Source organism: Lycium ferocissimum, chromosome 2 (assembly GCF_029784015.1).
Source record: "Lycium ferocissimum isolate CSIRO_LF1 chromosome 2, AGI_CSIRO_Lferr_CH_V1, whole genome shotgun sequence".
NCBI classification, from domain to species: Eukaryota; Viridiplantae; Streptophyta; class Magnoliopsida; order Solanales; family Solanaceae; genus Lycium; species Lycium ferocissimum.
Window position 1 is genome coordinate 53,766,772 of NC_081343.1, and position 21,281 is coordinate 53,788,052.

Below are 21,281 nucleotides of genomic sequence, written 5' to 3' on the forward strand. Positions count from 1 at the left end.
TTCTAACATAAGGGGTCCGTATTCTCTTTTTTTTTTTTCTTTTTTTTTTTTTTTTTTTTTTTTTTGGGGTACACGTAGGGGGTTTGTCACAACTATGGTTACTTGTCCTTCTAAGATAAAATATCATGTGATTCAAATAAGCTCACTATTATTTGTTGACCATAAAATGCATTTCTACAATCATTAATTAATTATACTCTCTTTACATAGTGAATATACTTAATCAATTATATCTTTCTCAAAATCTCTTTTTTGCACAATTACACTGCACTTTTTTATGCACATTATACATCACTTTTTCATATACCATTATAAAAAATAACATTGTTCAAAGAAAACAGACAAACCGCACAAAACTGAAGTCAAATCAAGAAAATAAGTCGACTAATGATTTTGTTTGTTAATGATAAAACGACCATAATTGGTTTGCTTTTAACTAAAAAAAAAAAAAAGTCAAACCAAAACTAAATCAAATCCACATTACATGAATACAATTTTTAAAATTATAATGTAATATATAAGTATTTCAAAAATCTTTCATAGTTTATTTTAATTTTAAATATACAATTTTGTATGCTCCAACAATTCTGTTATAGAATTATATATAGTCCATAATTGTCTACTAACGCAAATAAAGCCAAAATATCAATCTATGTTCATTTTCATTATCTCTTATTAAGAGTACTTTTTTATGGGTTATCATTATTTCTATGGTTGGTGACACTATATTTTAGCATAATACATAAATTATTTCACATTTTTAGCATAATACATGAATCATTTCACATTTTACATTATTTTATTTGGAAGTGTCATATCATTGTTGTATCTTACTAAGGACAGAAGAAATGTTTGGAAGCACTATACTTACATATTTTCTGTTGTTGAGATATTATGAAAAAAAAAAAAGATTTTTTTTATGACAAGGGAACGCGCAGGCGCTATCGTTTGGTTGTGCACAAGATAATCATCGCTCCTGTGCAATAGCCCGCAAATATCACAGGAGAAAAAAAAATGAAAAAAAAGGAAAAATATGAGACCGAAAAAAAAGGGAAAAATATGAGACCGAAAGAACCGACTTTTGTTGGTTTGTTTTACTTTAAACATTTGAAAAATCGCATGGTTAGTTTGGTTTGATAAATACAAAATCAGAACCAAATCGACCTATATGTAATAAGAGAGAAATACTCTTTGTATATGTGTAATGAAATTCTATAAAAAACAAAAAAAGAATTTACTGGTAATAAGTTGTAGGACCACTTCCGCATATTATAGCCATTAATATGAAAGGTCCTAGAAATTAATACCATTACATTTAATTTATTTTCGTTTCCACTGATCTGTTCCAATTTCATTTTCCTTTCCTCTTTAACTCTGGTTTTCCCTTGTTCTTTTCTTTTTCCCAGAGCTCTCCTTTTCCCTTGCCCTGTCAAAGACTTTTGTACTTTATTCGTTTGGAAAAAGGAAAAAATCTTCCTTCCTTAATTATAGTAGCACATAATTGTCATCAAAATGGGCTTTGACAGAAAAGGAAACAAGTCGATGTTTCACGAATTTCAGTATATTTCTTTTTTGAAGTTCAAAGCACTACCCTCTTTCCTCAACTGGTCTACTCCATTGTCATAACATAATACTAGTAAGTTTTTTTTTTTTTTTCCGTGGGACGTAGGGTGTGCGTGAGGGGGGGGGGGGGGGGGGGGGTACGTAGATAACGTGGAAATGAATGAGAACAGTATATAGTTCTGCAATGCAATGGTTTTTCTTTTTGTTTTATTCGATAGCATGCACCTCTGTATATATGACTGATTGAAAAGAAATTAAAGTGATTTGGCTATGTATATGATTCTGCAGAAATTATTTCCTCTCTACGTACGTCATTCTTAGCATTAGCAGTGAGACTGTGACTGACTATCTTATTTTGCATGAAACTATAAATTATGTGATACATTTTACATTTTAATTTTTCATAAAGAATAATGTTTTTTTATAGTTAAAATAATTTAAATTTTGCGTTTTACCTTACGAGATGATTTAATCGTCATACAAGTATCTATAATTTATTTCAGATCACAAATTTTAAAAGTTACTTTTTTTTTTTTAACACTTCATGTTTGCGTGAGATAAATTGGGATGGAGAAAGTAATCATCATTACCACCAAAGACTTTCAGTTTCAAGAAAAAAATGTCCAATATGGAGTTATGGTGCTTGAACTGAGATTCAGATGAGACAAGTGACTGATATCCCATTCTGGGAGAGTACAAAGGAATATAAGAGAAATTGTTAGTTGCAAAAATGTAGTCTATCTGAATGCTCTGCAATATTTGCCTTTTCACCTTATCCCTCGAGATACTAGGACTAGATTGTGGCACATGCTTATTGGTGCATATTTTATTTTAATTGTGAACAGAAACCCCTCAATCAAAGAATGTCATTAGCCCATAATGCAAGTACTACATATCCGAGGTTTCATATCTAGTAGATTCTGTTAGCAAATTCTTATGAATTCTAGGCTTTCAAGTCAAACAATAATTAATAAGTCAAAAGCAGGAACCAGGCTTCAATAGACTTCTTCACTCATACATTTGTCTCTTATCTGAATCCAATATTCGATGTCTGAAAAAAGCACACCTAAAAGTCCTTCGATCGACCAAGAAAAAGCAACCAATGAACGTAGTTGATGTGCTTTAGTTTACCTACCCCTGTTGGATGCTTTCAACCTCAGCTTTAAAATGGTTCAAGTTCCTTAGTAATCTTTTCTTAAAGGATTTAATTACATATTTATATGATAAAAAATTATTACATTATCAATATATTTTAACATGCAGTAGCTTATCTATCTTATCTTTCATGTTAGCAGTCAATCTTTTTGAAGATTATATGTGGTTATCTTTTAAATGATATATTTCCTCTGTTTCAATACAAATATCTTACGTTTTCTACTCTGTTTAAAAAAAGAATGTCTTCATATTTGAGAACTCTCTAAATCCAAAAATTATACCTGGCCTGTAAAAATCCAAGACTTAAAGTGCATTTTTGTAAATTAAACACATCTTTTAGTTTAAGACCCAAAATTCAAAAATCTCTTTTATTTTTTAAAATTTGGTTTCTAGTATTAAAGTACTGAAATTTAAACTGATGGAGTATATGATAACGATATCATCAATATACGGAGATTTTGTCCATATCGTTGATCTGGTAGATTTTATCCACCGCAAAGTCAAAATCGTTGACAACCAACACAAAGATTGCAAATTTTATTTCATTTTCACTGTATGATAATGAGATTAAAATATATTCGTGCTTCGATGCTTGGCTTCTTGCCACCACATCACAGAAGCTACATTTTGTAGTAAAATTCTAATTATCTGCCTCTTGTTCGTCCTTTTTCTTTTAATTACAAACTTTGAAGATTAAACAACGATTATGAGCTTGTGAATTGAATTAGTTGAAGAAAAAAAAAGCTTCGTAGATATGAATATATAACAATCAAAAGAAATTGAAATTATAAAGATGAAAATTGTTTACAAAGAAAGTTTACAAGTCAGGTCCACTTCTCCTTATTTAACATGGGCCTTTTAACATCATAGAGCCCGTTTGGCTTGAAACATAAGTTCTTTGAATTTTAGAACTTTTTTTTGGTGTTTGGTGTAGTCGAACATAATAATTCATTTGTGTCTTAAAATAAGCGAAAAAAATAAGTTAGGGTAAGCTGCTTTTTTTTTTTTGAACTTATAATTTTTTTCAGCTTATAAGTTGTTTTTTTTAAGCTAAGCCAAACAGTCCCATAGTTATGTCCACGAAATTCATCAATTTTTTGCACGGATTGGCCTTCAAAGGAACGGTCTTTAATTTTTGTCCCTCAAAATGCTGGTCTTTCTCTTAAAAAGGTGGCCGAATATCTTAGAGGTTTTGGGTTCGAACTCCTGCTCAGTCCAAAAAATAAAAAAATAAAAAAAATCGCAAGGTAAGGCTTTGCAAAGTCTGCATTATGCGGTAGAGTTTGCCTTATGTGGCAGATGTTGCCTTAAGGTATAACTAAAAGTCTGCCTTATAAGGCAAAATCTGCCGTATCCGGCGTACTTTTAGTTATGCCTTAAGGCAAAGTCTCCTTTTCACGAAGCCTTGCATTGCAAATTTTTTAATTTATTTTTATGGTAAAACGAGTTCGAGCCCAGAAGCTCGAATATTAAACTTCGAAAGAAAAAAAATTAAAGACCACCAAGACAGACAAAAACTAAAGATCACCCCCAAAGAAGAACAATCGTGCAAATCGCCCGAAATTCATTGGACTGCTTCAAAAAGTCTTTGGTCTATGAACTCGCAACAATGATCACATATTGACTACAGTTTTACTCTCTCCATATCGTTGAGCTTCACATGTGAAATTTGAAGTAATCATTGATTACCAGGTTTAAGCGTGGCTAATTACCGAGTGATGTAGTAAACATATGGAGTTGACACATTTCTGCTTAAAATCAACCAGAAGTTTCTCGAGCAAAAAGTACTTTTACATGTGTAATATGTTCATAGTTCACCTTATAATTCAGGATTAATACATGAAATTCTCCCTGAAGCTTACTCGGTATTTTTTGTTAAGCGCATATGGAGCTGAAAATTTGGTAGAGGAAGTTTTTGCAACTACACCAGAATTTCAGCTTAGAAGCAACATATATAACAGTATAAAACCATCGAGATGCAGTCTACTGTACAAATAATTGCTTAATAGTACTCCATTGTCTTGCAACACTTGTGATCTACTTTAAATTCAATACTAGATTAAGACTTAAGAGATACATACGCATCCGCACTCTCAGTAGGAATTAATAAAGATAACCTCGCAGGGCTTAACACCCACGAAAATAAAAACTGAAATTGTAATGGCACTACTTAGTTAAGATGTGAAATCTACTACTATTACTCTATCAATCCCATGCAAGTACAGATAATTAATGTGGATATCTACATCCTTTATCTTTTCTGGCGTACCTTTGTTCGTGAAATTCAAAATGATTAACGAAATTAAAGCTCATATTAACTAGCAAAAGAATTGATATCTAGAAGGCAAATAAAGAATTCGGGTCTTTCAAATGTCTACTACCAGTGTTGCAATTCAGCTGGTCAGCACAGCACTTCAAATTAATACTAATTGTTGCACGTTATGACTCAAAATAGAGATACGGAAGCTGAATTTTACAAACTGATACAATCTAATAAAGAATCCAAGCATGCCGAATGGCAAGGAAAGGATAAAAATTAACTTTTAGCACAAAGTCCATGCAAGCTTATTCAAAGGCTCAGGAGATTACATGACCGATATGGGAAGTGTAACAGAGGCAGTAGACTATGGTTCATACTGGATCATAATATGGGATGAGCAACCAGAGTAAACCACGTCAAGAAGGCAGTAACACAGCAGTACAAAGCAGTGACAGACCCAAGATTTAGAAATGGTATGTTCTGGAATATACATTCAACAATCTACACTTGTTTTTTAACATATATATCATACGGTTCGAGTTGGAAGCTGAGATTGCAGAGAAAAGACAAGTGGTATTCAACCGTCCATACTTGATTTTCACATATCTAAGGTTCGAGTCGGAAGCGAGATTTCAGAGAAAAGTGGTATTCAAATTTGTCCATACTTGTTTTTCATATATATATATATATATATATATATATATATATCTCACAAGGTTCGAGTCAGGAGCCGAGGTTGTAGAGAAGGATAAGTGGCATTCAACTCTGGCTACACATGTTTCACATATATCATAAGGTTCAAGCAGGAAGCCGACGTTGTAGAGACGACATATAACGATTTATGGCAATAATCGATAATGCTTTCTGTTGGGATAACAAATGAAACTTACAAACGTTGATGGCAGTGTACGAAATATTTGCTTTGTAGTTCATCGAAGTGGTTGATATATAGAAGCGGTGGCTAGAGCAATAAAAAAAGCATAAGAATAGGTTTAACTGGTTATGGTCCTCTCTATGTGAGAGGTCAGGGCAAACTCTACAAAACTTGCACTGCCTAAGGTGAGATTTTACTTTCCGAACTCTCAAGTCTTACCTCACATTGCTTACTCTAACCAAGACAGATGTTAACACACATAATTTGATCAAACACTATCTAATTTGCTGGTATACTTATCCAGGAACACATCAACTGGGCTCATCCAAGGTATAAAAAAAGCTGGTGATATATCACTAATTTAAGCCAAGAGCAAAGAAAAATGTATAGAACCGCTAAGTGAAGAGTGAAATCATAGAAATAGCAGAGCTTAAGAGGTGGAAGAAAAGCAACCTCAGTGACCCAAAGATCGTGCTTTCACTCAGCAGCGAATCAAACACTGAAAATAAGTAAGGAAACCACTTATTTTCTTAGAAATATTTTTCATGGAAAGCATTTTTCTTCATACCAAACACCACTGCTACCTAACACTGTAAGATAGTTCATTTAATTAGTATCAATAAACTTGCTTCAACCAACCAAAAAGAAATGTATATCCTTCCCATGACTGTTCATGCGAAAGCCAGACGGAACTTTTGTGTATACAGAATCAGAGCTTAAAGTATTATAATATCATGATTTCATCTATAAGATGACTACTTATAAACTAGACAAGAACATAAATGAACGGCGAAGTATAAACTCCATCATTAGCCAGTATTGTAGGGATATTTCTTGTACTTGGGGAATCACTGATTAACATCATTTCATGGTACCATATGTTACTTGCGAGCTTCAGACTTCTTCTGTTCTTTGGCTGCACAGAAACAAATACAAACATGACCCCCTACAAGAGAAGAGAGGAAAAGAATCTTAGACAACCAGCGTATGTATACAAGAAAGTACCAGCTTTTTCCTCTTCGCGCTTTTTCGCAGCTTCTGCTCTTTGTTGTCGTATGAGAGCCAAGCGTTCTGCAAAATTACGCAATGAAATTAGAAGTAGCACTTCATTGTACAGCAGAAGAAACACCAGTTCAAGTCCATGATACATCATTTCAAATCTCATTCAAGCCCAAGTTCTACAATGGCGGAACAGCATAAAATCAATTTAGTTTACTTTTAATGCCCAAACAGATGACAATTAATCCATTTCAATCTTCATAACTTAAATGGAGTCCTTCACATGACCATACAAGTACAAACGGCAATCTCAGATTCAAGTAACAAGACACTTAAAAATAAGAATTATGCTAAGCTTTAGTTCTGATGACAAAAACTTCAAAACATCAACCCGACACCTCAGACAAGCTACTAAGTAAAGAGAATGACCAGACAATTTTAAGCAAAACAAATGAAGTACAGTGCTAGGTGTTGCTATGTGATCTTACCTAAATCTTTCCTAGCTTGCTCTGTTTTTCCTTGTTCTTGCAGCCTCATGTACCTCTCATGAGCTTGATGTTTCTCTATCTCTTCCCTGTGAACAAGAACCATGTAAATTAACAATGACACAGAAGTTAAAAGAATCAGAAGCCAACTGGATCATATGTCACAGAATATGCTACTGCTTTGCATGAATCTTTAACAGATCTAACACACAAGACTTAAGGTGTCAATGATATTTGCACAGCATGACCTTCCTAGATGCCTACAAACTGTATTCTTCCCTGGACTTTCTCTTTGATGAAGGTTGATTTACATGTAAGAGGACCAAATCCTTTCATCTTGAATAAATAAATCCCAACATCCTGCCAACCATATCTCCTAATCCCTTTTCCTCGCACCCCTCTCTTTTTTAATTGGAGGAGTAGGGCAGTAAAAACTTTTTCAATGAACAAGAAATCCCCAAATGTTAGTGCCGCACTGCATGAAACTCAGTAGAGGCAGGAAGTAAAAAACATAAAACAGGAACGTGTTAACATATAGGGCAGTCGTTGAAATACAAGAACAGAAAATGAAGGGTTGGATTCATGCCAAGCATAAAGCAGGCACACAGTAAGGCTTCTTTATCTGCGACTTCATAGGGATCATATCATAAAGGAAACAAACAGAAGCTTCAACTAACCTTTCACGCCTTGAAAGCTCAGTTGTTTTCTCAATCTGCAGAAGAAATAGCCCTCATTCATATCAGCATTCAAAAAGTAATATAAATTGAATAAAGGCAAGTCCACTGTGCCCATCTTACATCAACATTTTTCGCTTTCACATTCTTTGGCTTGACCAAATTGGGGTTCTCAATCTCAATGATACCCTGAGTACCTTTCCGCTTCTGAACAATGAAAAGAAAAGAGCCATCTGAAAATACATTTCAAAGCCACAGAAAGCACAAAGGATGCAAGTTTCCAAATTAAATCAATTTTGACATTAGGAGTGAGGATTAATTAGCGGACCCCAACTAACTTGGGATTGAAGTGTAGTGGTTGTTTGGAATTATTTTTTTGGATAAGTAGTTGTTGCAAATCAGTTTACTCTTTTTCTAAGCAATGAATCATAGACAACTGACCTCTCCATCAGAATCCTCTTCAGATTCTTCTTCAGACTCCTCAGATCTCTCATCTTCTTCAATTTCAGCCTCTTCCTGAAGATCCCAAATCGATTACATAGAACACGGGCATAGAAGTTAAGCATGAAGACAATGGTTATAAAAGTCACTGAGGATGTTTTAATTACTGGTAAGGCAACAAAAACGGAACATGGTTTACAAGATAATGATCACCCATTTGCGCACATCACAAAAAAGTGGCTAAACAAAACCATTATATTGCATCATGAGAAAACATTAATACACCACAAATTGTATCATCTGATTGCCAGAGGATTCTTCTCTTTGCGTAATAAAAAGTTGATAGCAATAGCTAACACTTCACATGGTTATGTTTTCATAAAGAGGTTAAGTTTTGAGGTTTCATGCAACTATATCACCAATGCAATTCATATTGACCCCCAGAATAATTGTGTGAAGCTGACACAACAGTGCTAAAACCCTCCTCGTTAAACAGTATACATAGGCTAACTTCTTCTTCTTCTTTTTTTTTTTTTGACAATGGTAACTCACATGGGCTAACTTCTAAAAATAAGAAAGAGAAGATAAATATATCAAAGCCAAGAAAAAACTAAAGCCGAATATATTCACCTGCTTAAACGTGCGAGGACGTCGAGCGGAAGTACCAGCTTCTGCAAAATCAGAGCAAATACGAAGACAGACTTAGCCCTGTCCAGTTAGTTTCATACTTATCCAACCGTATCATGGTGGCGCTCAAAACATCAACTATTTGAATTAATAACAGTGGCACCACCAGCCACCAGGTAGGTCTATTTATAAACAGTGCCTTATTTAAAATACAGGAGGGTGCTTGAGCAGAAGTTGCAGCAAATCTTAGACAGATTCAAGATAAACCAGCCTGATCCCACAACCTTGCATTAGCATACAGTTAATAATACATGGAAGAGCTCTTCTTACACCAGTACATGTATGGAAAGGCTGAGAAATTGCATCAGCAAAGGGGGGGAAGGGGAGGGGGGAGCACCACCACTAAGAGGACCAAAGGAGTATAGGGAAGCAAATATTAAAGTCAACTGTTGTCGTAGGATGAAAAAAGAAAGACATTGATATGTTTGTGTTGTAAGCCTACACTACTCTAATTTTGTGTTCTAGGTAATGCCGAAAAATCCATTCTCCATAACTGGGGTGTGTATAAGCACTTCAATTTGATATCTCAAGATACTGTAGCTATATTGCACCAGACATAAAGAAAAAACCAAGTTTCAAACTATTAAAAGATTTTACACAGTGAAAAAAATTAACTATTTTAAGCTTTTCTCAAGAACTTGTTTTCTCCTTCCAAGTTTCTGCTCTATATATCGAAATCTGCAAACTAATAAGACCAACACAAAATAAAACTCTTCATGACATACACACACAATAAGCACTGCCAGAATGAACATACAAGAGAGGTAGAGGTGGGTCGAAGAAGTATTGGGGAGAGGTGATTAGACATGACATGGCGCTGTTGCAGCTTACCGAGGGATAGGAGGCTGTGGAGGACACAGATTAGGGTAGAAGTCTAGTAGGTCTTAGAGAGTTGTCTCGGTTGTCCTTCCATGCTAGTAGTCGTAGTCTTTCTCTTCTAGCTCCCTGTCCTTTGATTTGTTTCTCCTACTTTGATTCTCTTATTACTCAGTTTTAGTTACTGTTCTTTTTTTTTTTTTTCTTTAGAATGCTTTGTTTAGCTTTTATAATTCTTTGCCTATTTCCAATTTGGAAACAGCGAGGGTAAGGTCTGCGTACATCTACCTTTCCCAGACCCCATTTGTGGGATTACACCAGGTATGTAATTGTTGTTGAACATACAATATTTCTGCTGGGAAAAAAAAAATAGAGCTACCTTCTGGCATCGTTATTAATTAAAAATCGATGTTCTAAGTAGCAAGGAATTTCAAACATCTTTCAGCACAATGAACATTATATATATTCGAATTACTAATAGTAAAAGCAGTGCGAAAATCGAGCTGGATTGAAGCATAAGAAATTTTTAAAATAAATCAATAGCCGCAACCGATAACCTTCAATCCAAATAGCGAATGAAAGCGATTGGAATTCCAATAAAGTTATAGATCTAAAAAACATGTGTAATGATAAGGAGGACATACGCATCTCCTCGGGAGTAGAGAACTGGCGGCGACCAGTAGGCTTTCCTTTGAACTTTCCTCTTCCCATTGCTCTAACAAAAGGAAGCCGAATTGAATTCAAGGCTGGACTTCCTTCTCTACATAACCTAACTAGTACTTTTAAAACAAATAATAAAAACCCTAGCACTTGTGGTTGTGGGTGGGGGAATATTATGGTGCCGATGCTCCTATATTACAATCTCAGTGGGTATCGAACATTAAAAGCCTTCTTTTACCATTTATTATCGGTACCACCACAGGAAAAAATATGTACATATTCCTAATGGGTTGTTTGCACTTTTGACCTATTTTGTGTGCTGATATTTAATTTTCAAATTACCCATCATATTATCCACAAGTCATCTCAATATCTTAAAAAAATTACACCCTGCTAGGCAAAAATCCCACCTTACAAAATTTATGTCCCCGCAAGGCATAAATTCGATTTTGAAGGATAAAAATTAAAGACCAGGCAATTTCAAGGGCAAATATTAAAGACCAATCCATCTGAAGATCAAACCGTGCAATTATTGGGCAATTTGCATCGATTCTCCTTCATACGGACTGGTCTTTAATTTTTGCCCCAGTTATTTAGGTTTTTAATTTTTCCTTTGACCTAAAAAAGTGGTAGAAAATATCACGAGGTTTTGGGTTCGAAACCAATGAGAGTAAAAAATAATAATAATTTCGCAATGAACCTATGCCTATTCGGGCGAAGTTACGTAGAACTTTATCTTGGGAAGCGACGGCTGCGCTTGGCGTTCTTGCGTGCAGGAGATGACGAGCTTTTAATTATACACTTAAAAACAAAGGGAAAAGGGTCAAATATCTTGCTCTCTTTAGTTTATTGGCTAACTTTGCTCTTGTGTTAGTAAGTAGTCAAATATACTTGCACTCATTTCTAGTTGGGGCCAAATATCTTTTATCGTTAGTAAAGTTTCAAAAATATCCCTTATTCCAACGTATTCATACATAATGAAGTTTAATCGTTGAATTGGGTGATATGGATGCGCGCGTGGCATGTAACTTAATCTATGTGGTGTCTACGTGGCAATTTTTTAAAAAACAATCTAGAAAATTGATTTTTTTTTTTTTTAAATCTGAAAATAAATGGCTTTTATTAAAAATTTGAAACTTTTTTGGTTAACTAAAACTCATTTTTTAAAATATATTCTCGAAAATTGGATATTTTAGTTAAAAAACCTGGAAAATGTTTTTTTTTTAAATGCAATTTGAACGCAGAATAAAAATTTTTTTGTTTAAAAAGTGTCCAATTTTTTTTTTAAAATCTGGATTAATTTTTAAAAATGCGAAAAGCTGATTTTTAAAAAAAAATCATTTTCAGCCTTTTAATAAAAAAAAAACCAATTTTCAATATATTTTTAAGAAGCGGTTTATAAAATAAAAAAATCAAATTTTAATAAAATCCATTTTTAAAATTTGAAGATTTGTTTTTAGATAAATCAATTTTCGGTTGTATCTCGCGTTTTTGAAATACATAGTGAAACACGGTGAAATATAGTTAAATCTGATGTGGCAATTAAAAAAAATTTATATTTATGACAATAAAATCTTTTTCAAATATATATGGTAATTTGGATTAATGGTTCCATGATTCACGCAAACCTTTGCTAACGCGGTAGGGGAGTACGACTAACATCTCTTTTTCAAAGGGTATTCGAAAAATTTGCTCGATTTTGTTGTAGGGGGGCTGTATTTGACTACTTTTAATACATGACAAATATAAAATAAACTAAAAAATAGGTTGTATTTATGGAACATTTTCCTCTTTGCATTTTAAATTGCGATTTTTTTTTTTTTTTTAGCGGGGAATTGAGCTCGAGAATCTCGAAATATTTCTCTCTTTTTAAGCGAAAGTCACAAATTAAAGATCAGCAATTTGAGGGACAAAAATTAAAGACCATCCCAAAAGAAGGACAATCCGCGCAAAAAACATGGCAATTTTTTCCTTCCTAATAGGTTTGGGCCATGGGTTACTTTGGCAAAGGCTTTTAGAATTTTGGACCCCGCTGGAAAAGTTCACGCAGTTAAAAACAATCAACGCCATTTATAGTCTTTAATTTGTTGGGAAATACGTAGATATGGTAATATAACGAAATATATTGAAAAATATACGAGAAATATCTTGAAAACACCCATGTGTGATTACCTCTGAACCACCATACAAAATAAAAAAAACCACTATATATCCACATTTTCTCTCTCTACCCGCACGTTCTCCCCTCAAAAGTAAACATAGTTCTACACGGAAAATCGTTTGTAACATAGTTTGGAAATCGGTCGTAGCAACATTAACGGTGAGGAAGTGTTGTTGCCTACAGGAAATAAATCAAGAATTGATGCGAAATCATTTCTCGTTTTTCGATTTCACCTTTAGGAAGACCTTTAAGAAATATTTAAATACACGTTTCTTTGATATCGAACAATCACCGGTAATATTAAACTCCAATTATAGATCCGAAACAAAGCTTCGCGAGTGCCAATGGAAGAAAAGTTGATACAACGATTGTTTTAATTTTGCTATGACGCAGAGGCTAAAGAATTTTTCGATTGTAAGGTATGTGGAATAACTCCATGGTCTTTTTGTTAATAGACTAATTTACAAAAAGACCCCGGATAAAGAACTTCAATAAAAATCATTTTATTATTTTATTTCGAGTTTTCTTTTTGAGTGTTTTTGGTGTGCGTTTGGGAAAATGGGGTAATCGCATCTATATTGGTTTTCTTCGTATTAATGGGTTTAATGGGTAATCGAATACCCTGCACAAAAAATTTGTTTTTATGTTAATGATTCTATACGATTTTTTTTCTTTCGAAGTTGTTTTGAAAATCTACCTGATTGTGTTAAGTCTTGGGAAAATGGGAAAATCAAACGTAAGTATTGAAAGTGGATTTTTTCGGATCTAATGGGTAATGAAGGAGAGAGGAGAGAATATTTTTTTTTTAGGGTTTGGAGATACATGATAAATCTTAAATGTATAGTGAAAAGAATAAAATTTTTTATTGTTCGTATTCTTGCGCCAGGTTATGAAATGTAATTTTTGAAAAATAAACTGACAAAACTTAAATAAAAAATAAAGTAGTTATTATTCGCTAAATAAGTATTAAGGTAGTTATGACAAATTTTAAAATTTGTTCGAGTAGTTTGCATCTTTAATTTGTTCCCACAAATTGTTGTTCTTTAGTTTTTGGCCTTCGCTTAATATTTTGAATTTCTGGGTTCGAACTTCAGTTCAGTAAAAAAAAAAAAAAAAAAAATAATCACAAGGCAGACGCTTGTAGCAAAATTGGACTTATTCATTCGGGCAACGTTAGGCCTATTTAGGCAGAGCCTTAAGGCAAACTTTTACCCAAAATTAGGCCTTAAGACAAACTTCTGCCTTAAGGCCTAACTTTTTGGGCAAAGTTACTGTTTGAATAGGTCTAATTTTGCTACAAACTTCTAATTTGCAATTTTTTTTTTTTAATAATTGACTGAGCGGGAGTTCGAATCCGAAATCCATAAGTTTTAGGCGAAGAACAAAAATTAAAGATTTCGAATTTGAGGGGCAAAAATTAAAGATCAGTGCCTTTGAAGGCATTCTGCACAAAAATATGAATTTGTTCCACCGATCCATTAAAGTATTTTTATAAAGAGGTACATAAAAGATCTTATAAAATAACAACAGCGAAAAAAAAAAAAAAAAAAAAAGAGCAGGGGATATTTTTCTTTTGGTAAGAGCGGCTAAGCTAAGAGGAATCTGTGAAATTTTTCTTTGTCAAAATCTAACCACATTCGAATAAACGAAGTGCAAATATCTGCTTAATTTTGCGATTTAAAACGGAATATCTTACTGAATTCTGAAAAGTGGTATATATCACTAGCTGTAGTTACAAAAAGGTGTATATATGTTACTTATTGTTATAAAATGGTACAAATATAACCTTTTTTAAAACTGACGGAATTTTTTAGGTTATTTTTTAATTAAAAAAATGGCCGGGACTTTAAAAAAAAGTCTACCCATTTTATTTTTTTGAGTGGACATACTTTTCTAAAGCCACATAGTAATTTTTTTTTAAATGGATCGAATTACGATTCGTTTAAAAAAATGGGTAGACTTATTTTTTAAAGTTACGAGAGATTTTTTTAAATGAACGGGACTCCTAGACAAATTTAAAAAAAATTACCATGTGGCTTTAGAAAAATATGTCTACTTTAAAAAAAAAAAATAGGTAGACTTTTTTTTAAAGTCACGTGACATTTTTTTAATTAAAAAATAACCTAAATGATTTCTAAAAAAATCCCGTTAGCGAAAAAGGATATATGCAAATTTTGTAATGACAGGGTAGATATATGCACCATTTTTGTAACTACAGAGTATGTATTCACCACTTTTATAACGAGATATTTCGCTCTAAATAAAGAAAGCTTTAAAAAGATATTTTTTTCTTTGCCCTTCGAATGCAACATTAGAGTGAGGTCTTTGAAAAAGTTGATTTCATTTACCACTAAAGATTATGATGGAATGATAAGTATATCTTCGATATCTCAAATACGAGTTTTGAGTATAAAACCTTCTTTAATAGAGAGCACTTTATTCATTAAAAATTAGCATGAAATCAGATACTATAACTTTCAGCTACTTAAAATTAATTAACCACTACACACATGGTTGATGATTGCATGTCACTGTTGATTTACCTTGGAGACCCCAAGATCTTTCACATTTACAAAAATAAAAATAAAAAGAATAAAGCAGCAAATGTCTGTAGCAAAATTTTGATGTGATGAGCTCTGCGGAGTTCTCACACTGATTATTTAGGGAAATACGATCTTGAACAATCTATATATATTATAAAGGAAAGATAAAAGAGAAGGGATGTGGTAAGACCCCTTCAGATGATCAAGAAAGCCATTTATCTTTTTTCTCCTTTTTTTGGACTTTTCTCTCATTTTCCACAATTTTTCTTGTAAAATACTTTAATGAACGTGAACAATTCAAACTAATGAACGTGTGCTCAGTGGTTACAATGTTTAATTGACATTATGATGGGCCATTAAATTGCATAAATGCCTTTTCTATTGCATAAGTTCATTTTCCATTGTAGAATGGAGTCTTTTCATATTCCAATCTTAAGTTTTCTAAGTTTACCATTCCCAAAACTTCCTTTTAGTAACATATACGGTAAATTGATTGCAATTTTAGGAAATACGTTTGTGATAATTAATGCACTTAATACTCTTTCTGCTGTATTACCTCACACTTCACAAATTTTATGGCCTATAAATAGTAGAGCACATTTTTTCATTGCATAAAAAGTTACTTTTCCTCTTCTCATTTTAAAATCTTTGCACAGAAAGATTTTTCTTCTTATTTTGTCTGCCCTTTTCCCCGTTATTGGATTTTTTGCCATAGTACGCCTTCTTCTTTTTAGTACATCTATCTTGATTCTTCTAAAAAGTGACATAGTTAGATTTTTCATGTACTAATTGATTTCGTTTTTGAAAATCCCAAATTTATGTACTTTTTTATGTGAATGAAAATGATTGTAGGTTGAGCCGGAGGGTAAATCACACGAGATAGTGAAAAATTTCAAAAAGGAAATAAGAATCTCTCGAGGTATTTTGTTTGAGGCATATTGTGGTAGAGTTTCTTTTATTTCCTTATTGTGTTTTTTATTTTAAAATAACTATGAGTTTCTGATAGGTGGCGGCAACATCCGGAAAGGAATTAACTCAGAAAGAGCTCGAAAAGAAAAAAGTTATATGTATTTTTTCTTTAGTCGATAGATGTATATATTTTTATTCTTTTAATTTGTTGTAGGCTTGTAATTACAGTGCTAATTTAAATATAATACTTTGCCTTTTGTTAGGCGTCAAATGCCTATCTTGAATTGTATGAGTAATTATACTAAATTTACATTAGATTTTAGTTATTCATTGTTTTTACATTAAAAAGAGTGAGAGAATTGAGAAAGGATAATTATGTCTACATGCTCTCAAACAAAACAATTGATATTGCTTCAACTTTTCATATCCCTTAGTATAACCCCATTATTATCGTTATAATTTTTAATGATACTTATCTGCATCATTATATTTTTACATCAAACATATGTATACATAGGAAACTAAAGTTATAAATTTGTTGTTCAAGTATATCATGTGTTAAGAAGGTATTGTACTAATATTTCTACAATATACAAGAGCTACTAAAACACTTTCAAAATTTAAAGGCTACTAAATTTTTATTTTTAGATATGCCTATACTTTATTGAAATTTAATAAGATAATGTTAGAAAATTCATATATAAAGTGATGTTTTACGACTGCGCGAAGCGCAGGTAAGTTTTCTAGTCTTCATCATATGAGTCGATATTTTCAGTTGACTTGAGCTCAACCTCCATTTTTTTATCAAGGTTCATGTGTTAATTCCTATCTTTCTTTTCTACAGATGGATTTTACAGCTTGAAAATTGTTAAGAGATCCATTAAGGGAGAGTTACATATATATACATAAGAATAGGGTATATTTCTAAAAATATGACGATACTTTACAGTTTACAAAACATAACAATAGATTTCTTACAAAATATATCACGAAAGTTTCTCAAGGCTTAAAAATTTCGCCAAAATTTTGTATGAAAAATCGTATGAAATATGTATATATCGCTCAAGGCTTAAAAATTCCGCTCAAAATTTTATGTATGAAAACCGTATGAAATGTGTTTATCTCGCTCAAGGCTTAGGTTTCTCACATTTACGTGTATGAAAACCGTATAAAAACGATGAAATATGTATTTAACTATATAAAATTTGTATAAAGTTTAGGATAAGTTTTTGGAAATTTAATACAACTATAACAACATGGTATACAACTTTCATACAAATTAGAATCTCACTTTGAAATTCGAATGAAATTAATACAATTGAAACAACGATTCTATACAACTTTCATATAATACAACAACAAACAAGGCGGAGTCGATCGATGTTTGGTAACGAATTCGTCATAATCAACCTTTACCTTCGAATCTACGCACATTCTCGAATTATCATAATTTTACAAAAAGATGATGCCTTTCCATAGTCAAGGTACGAAAGTATAGAAACTATTTTTTCCAAATCGGTACTTGAAAATTTATTCCTAATCTTTTTATCGACCAAGTATACATTATGCGAAATATTTCCGTTTCTATGGGAAAAGATAATGCCATATTAGTTGTTAAAGTATATCCCACCACTAGTCACAACCATACGGACGATAGCAGCAAAAATTAGAAACCTTCTGATTGTCAAGATCGACAATTTAAATTGTACATTTAGAGCCCAATAGAATTCATTATCCCTCCCGTCGTACTCCGAATTCACCCATTAAACCCACTTCCAAAAGCCGATCGACTCCTGAAGTGGGTGTTGCAATGCTCGGTGGTGCGATGGAAGGAGGAAGAAGGATAAATGGGTGGATTGGGAAGGAATCGTAAATGGGCGGCTATGTTATTAGAGAGAGAGAGATCGGGGAGAAAGGGGAAGGGAGGTGGGGCTAGCTGTTATGGAGGAAGAGAGAACAATGAGAAGGGGAAGGGAAGGGTGGGTTTTATTTTTTTCGGTCCTTATGTTTCCGTAATTAAGTTATTATGTTACGTAAATAGGAAAAATATTAACTTATATTTTGTAATATAGAGCATAGTATTATTAAGTTATTCTATTAATTAACAAAATTTTCGGCTCAATTAGAGACAACCCAAATAAGTAAGATACGAAATAAAGTCCGATACTTAAAAGTGGGCCGGTCCCATCTGGTAATCAGTTTCATTTTTTTGCGCGGTTGTCGCTTACTTTGGGGTGGTCTTTAATTTTTATCCTTCAAATGATAGTCTTTAAGTTTTCTTACCTCTACAATTCTATGCTATTATGGGTTTGAAATCTGACTCGGTAAAAAAAAAAAAAAAAAAATTAAATTTTTGCAAAATTCTGTCCATGCAAATTCTGCCTTAGAATTCAAACTCTACCTTTCAATTTTTTTTAAAACTTTTGATTGAGCGGGGGTTCGATCAGAAATCGAGATTTTAACGTTTTTAAGGGTAAAGTTAAAGACAGCCTCGAATTTGAGGTAACAATTAAAGACCACCTCGTCAAGGCCAATCCTGCAAATTGCCCAATCGGTTGCATCCAAAGTTAGTTGAACCAATAATTATGAGAAATATTTTTTAATAAGTCAACTATTAATTCTTTGCAATATATTAACACCCCGCAAAAATATTGGCTCGTCGTGAGACAAAACATCATGTTAAGGAAAATCCATTAATAGTTGTTCTCATTTTACATACCTACTAATTAATTTATTTAGTTTGCCACGAATTCTTAATGTTGATTCCTATCTTAAATATTAATAATAAAATTATGAATAACATAAAGGAAAAGGATATAATTTAGTATCTCTTTAACTCCTATATATCTGATTTTCTTATAGAAGTTGATTTGTACATATAAGAGTAGGAAATTAAAAGGAAGATTCCTCCTTTCTACATCAAAATTAGCTACAAAACCAATATCAGTACATTTCTCATTCTTTTGTCTGTGCGTGTATAAGTCGTGTGTATACACATATACATGTGTGTATACATGTAAATTCAATTATTTCTTAGGGTAAATAAAAACTGAAAGTGGAATTAAATTCTTGGCTTAGAGTTGATCAATATGTCCTCTCTTCACAGAAATATTATTCAAGAGGCATAGCACTTAATATGTCTTTGTCTTACATGGTTTAACATATTGGATATTAATTTATTGATTGGGTCTCTTTAACCTACCGTGACAGGCCAGCTGAAAGGGTAGGCAGGTAAGGCAATGGCCTAGGGATCCATCTTTTTTGGGGCCTACTTTTTTTTTTTTATTTCTTCCTTTTATTATTGGGGGTTGGGTCCGCATGTTTTTTGGGGATAGATTCGTAATTTCATCACTTTTATGGGAGGAATGGATACGTTGAGCATAATTGGGATAACTATTTTTGGTAATTGTATATTTGTAGGATCCTTATTTATTTGGGTAAGCATTTTATTGTTTATATTTACTTATTTTTAATATACATTTTCATTGATACTTGTACTCTTTATTATTGAAAATTAGGTTAACTGACGATTAAACGTTACCAACACAAACTTGACTTACGAAAGATCAAGATTTATTTTTAGGTTTTTTTTCAAATTATTAGCATTGCAACAAGCAACCATTATATCGGCGAAAAACTTTATTTCGATATCTTATATAAACTTATCAAATTTTTGCCAGGTTTTATTGTTAACTTTATCTTATATTTCATTGAAAATTTGTCATGTTGATATTCTTATTCATAAGTAAATATTTTTGTTTTAGTTATTACTAGAACTTATTCAATTTAAATATATCAACTAGAAAATATGAATCCGTATGAAAAAGATAGATTGAAGGGATTAGCTATATTATCAATTGAAAAAGAATTGTTAGAACAAATAGATTATAAAGCAATAATTAATGAGTTCCATCTAAAAAGTTTAGAAAAGTGGGCTTTAAATAAGAATATATGACGATCTTTCCTTTATTTTTTTTAAAAAAAAAAATTAGGGCCTCTCTAATGTTTCGTCTGAGGCACCCAATCTTGTTAAGACGGCCCTGAGTCCATGATATTATAAGAGAAAAAAAATGTTGACTTGTCCTCCAACTTTGATCATTGATTATCGACGGATCAGTGGCACTGTCCATATTTTAATTTGTAACTAATTAATTACTACGTACTAAACTTCAAAGCTCAGATATAAGCCGCATATCTCGAAGTTTTTAATTTAGTTAACAGACATATACTACTTGTTTATTAAATCCAATGGGATGTTTCAATATATTTAATTCTTCATTTCTTTACATTAAATAACTCATCGACTAAATCAATTCAAAACCATATGATACTCGATCCTTCGTATACATAATAAATGCATTGTTTTATTAAAATTAAGACGTCAATCAATACACCCAGATTAAGATTAAATGCTTATCCCGAAAAGAATGATTAAGACGTTTGTTTTAAAATATAAACATGTATAATTTATTTTTATTTTAAAATTATTACACATAAAATTTAAATAAAATAGTAATTAATATTATATCAACAAAATAATTTAAAAAATATTAATATAAAATTAAAAAAATGAGCATTTAAAATTAGATAAAAATATGAGCTCCCACCCCCCCTTTCTCTTTCTTCCCCATCTCTCTTATGTGATGGGTTTCACATAGACCCTTCAAATTAGAATGGAAAAAAAAATCCATCTAAATTTGCCATAGAATAAGATAATTAATTGTAAACAATAAGAGATCCAAAAATCAGTCAAGGTTAACGATTACATTTTTTCATAAATTTCATCTAATTCTTTGGTGCCAAACAAAATATGGGTGTTTTCATGGTACTTAGCACTTTCAATGGCAACCCACATAAAGCAAACGCGGAGCCTCTTAGTAGAAAAACAAAAAGAAGAGATGGAAACTTTTGATTTGACAAAAGTCATAAGAATTAATATTGTTTATCATACAAATAACAGACAATAGGGGAGATTTGTGAAGAAATGCATTTCATCTCATCGTGGTTTGAAGAAGCATTAAATTAAAGCGTGAAAATAAAATTTTAAAGGTTTT

The 21,281-nt window shown here is 32.3% G+C and overlaps 1 protein-coding gene and 1 long non-coding RNA gene across 2 annotated transcripts in view; one reads left to right on the top strand and one right to left on the bottom strand.

The window, feature by feature from the left end:
- Nucleotides 1-6,481: 6,481 nt before the first annotated feature.
- On the bottom strand, nt 6,482-10,749 carry LOC132044663 (uncharacterized). The gene is made up of 8 exons (XM_059435172.1): nt 10,599-10,749; nt 9,082-9,122; nt 8,452-8,526; nt 8,134-8,217; nt 8,014-8,048; nt 7,340-7,425; nt 6,858-6,923; nt 6,482-6,768 (listed from the first exon to the last, which is right to left on the bottom strand). The coding sequence occupies exons 1-8, from the start codon at nt 10,663-10,665 to the stop codon at nt 6,734-6,736; spliced, it is 489 nt and encodes a 162-aa protein (XP_059291155.1). The 5' UTR covers nt 10,666-10,749; the 3' UTR covers nt 6,482-6,733.
- The window catches only part of LOC132044682 (uncharacterized), a 33,387-nt gene continuing 21,451 nt past the window's right edge, over nt 9,346-21,281 (top strand). The window contains exon 1 of the long non-coding RNA XR_009412241.1: nt 9,346-9,418. This is a non-coding gene — a long non-coding RNA (uncharacterized LOC132044682). The remainder of the gene's footprint in view (nt 9,419-21,281) is intronic.

Bases quoted from the DNA above. Each gene is read 5' to 3' on its own strand.
- LOC132044663 (XM_059435172.1), bottom strand. From the start codon at position 10,665: ATGGGAAGAGGAAAGTTCAAAGGAAAGCCTACTGGTCGCCGCCAGTTC. The intron at 6,924-7,339 runs GTAAGATCACAT...GTAATTTTGCAG, and splicing joins GCAAGCTAGGAAAGATTTAG to AACGCTTGGCTCTCATACGA. The intron at 6,769-6,857 runs GTACTTTCTTGT...GTTTCTGTGCAG, and splicing joins GCGCGAAGAGGAAAAAGCTG to CCAAAGAACAGAAGAAGTCT.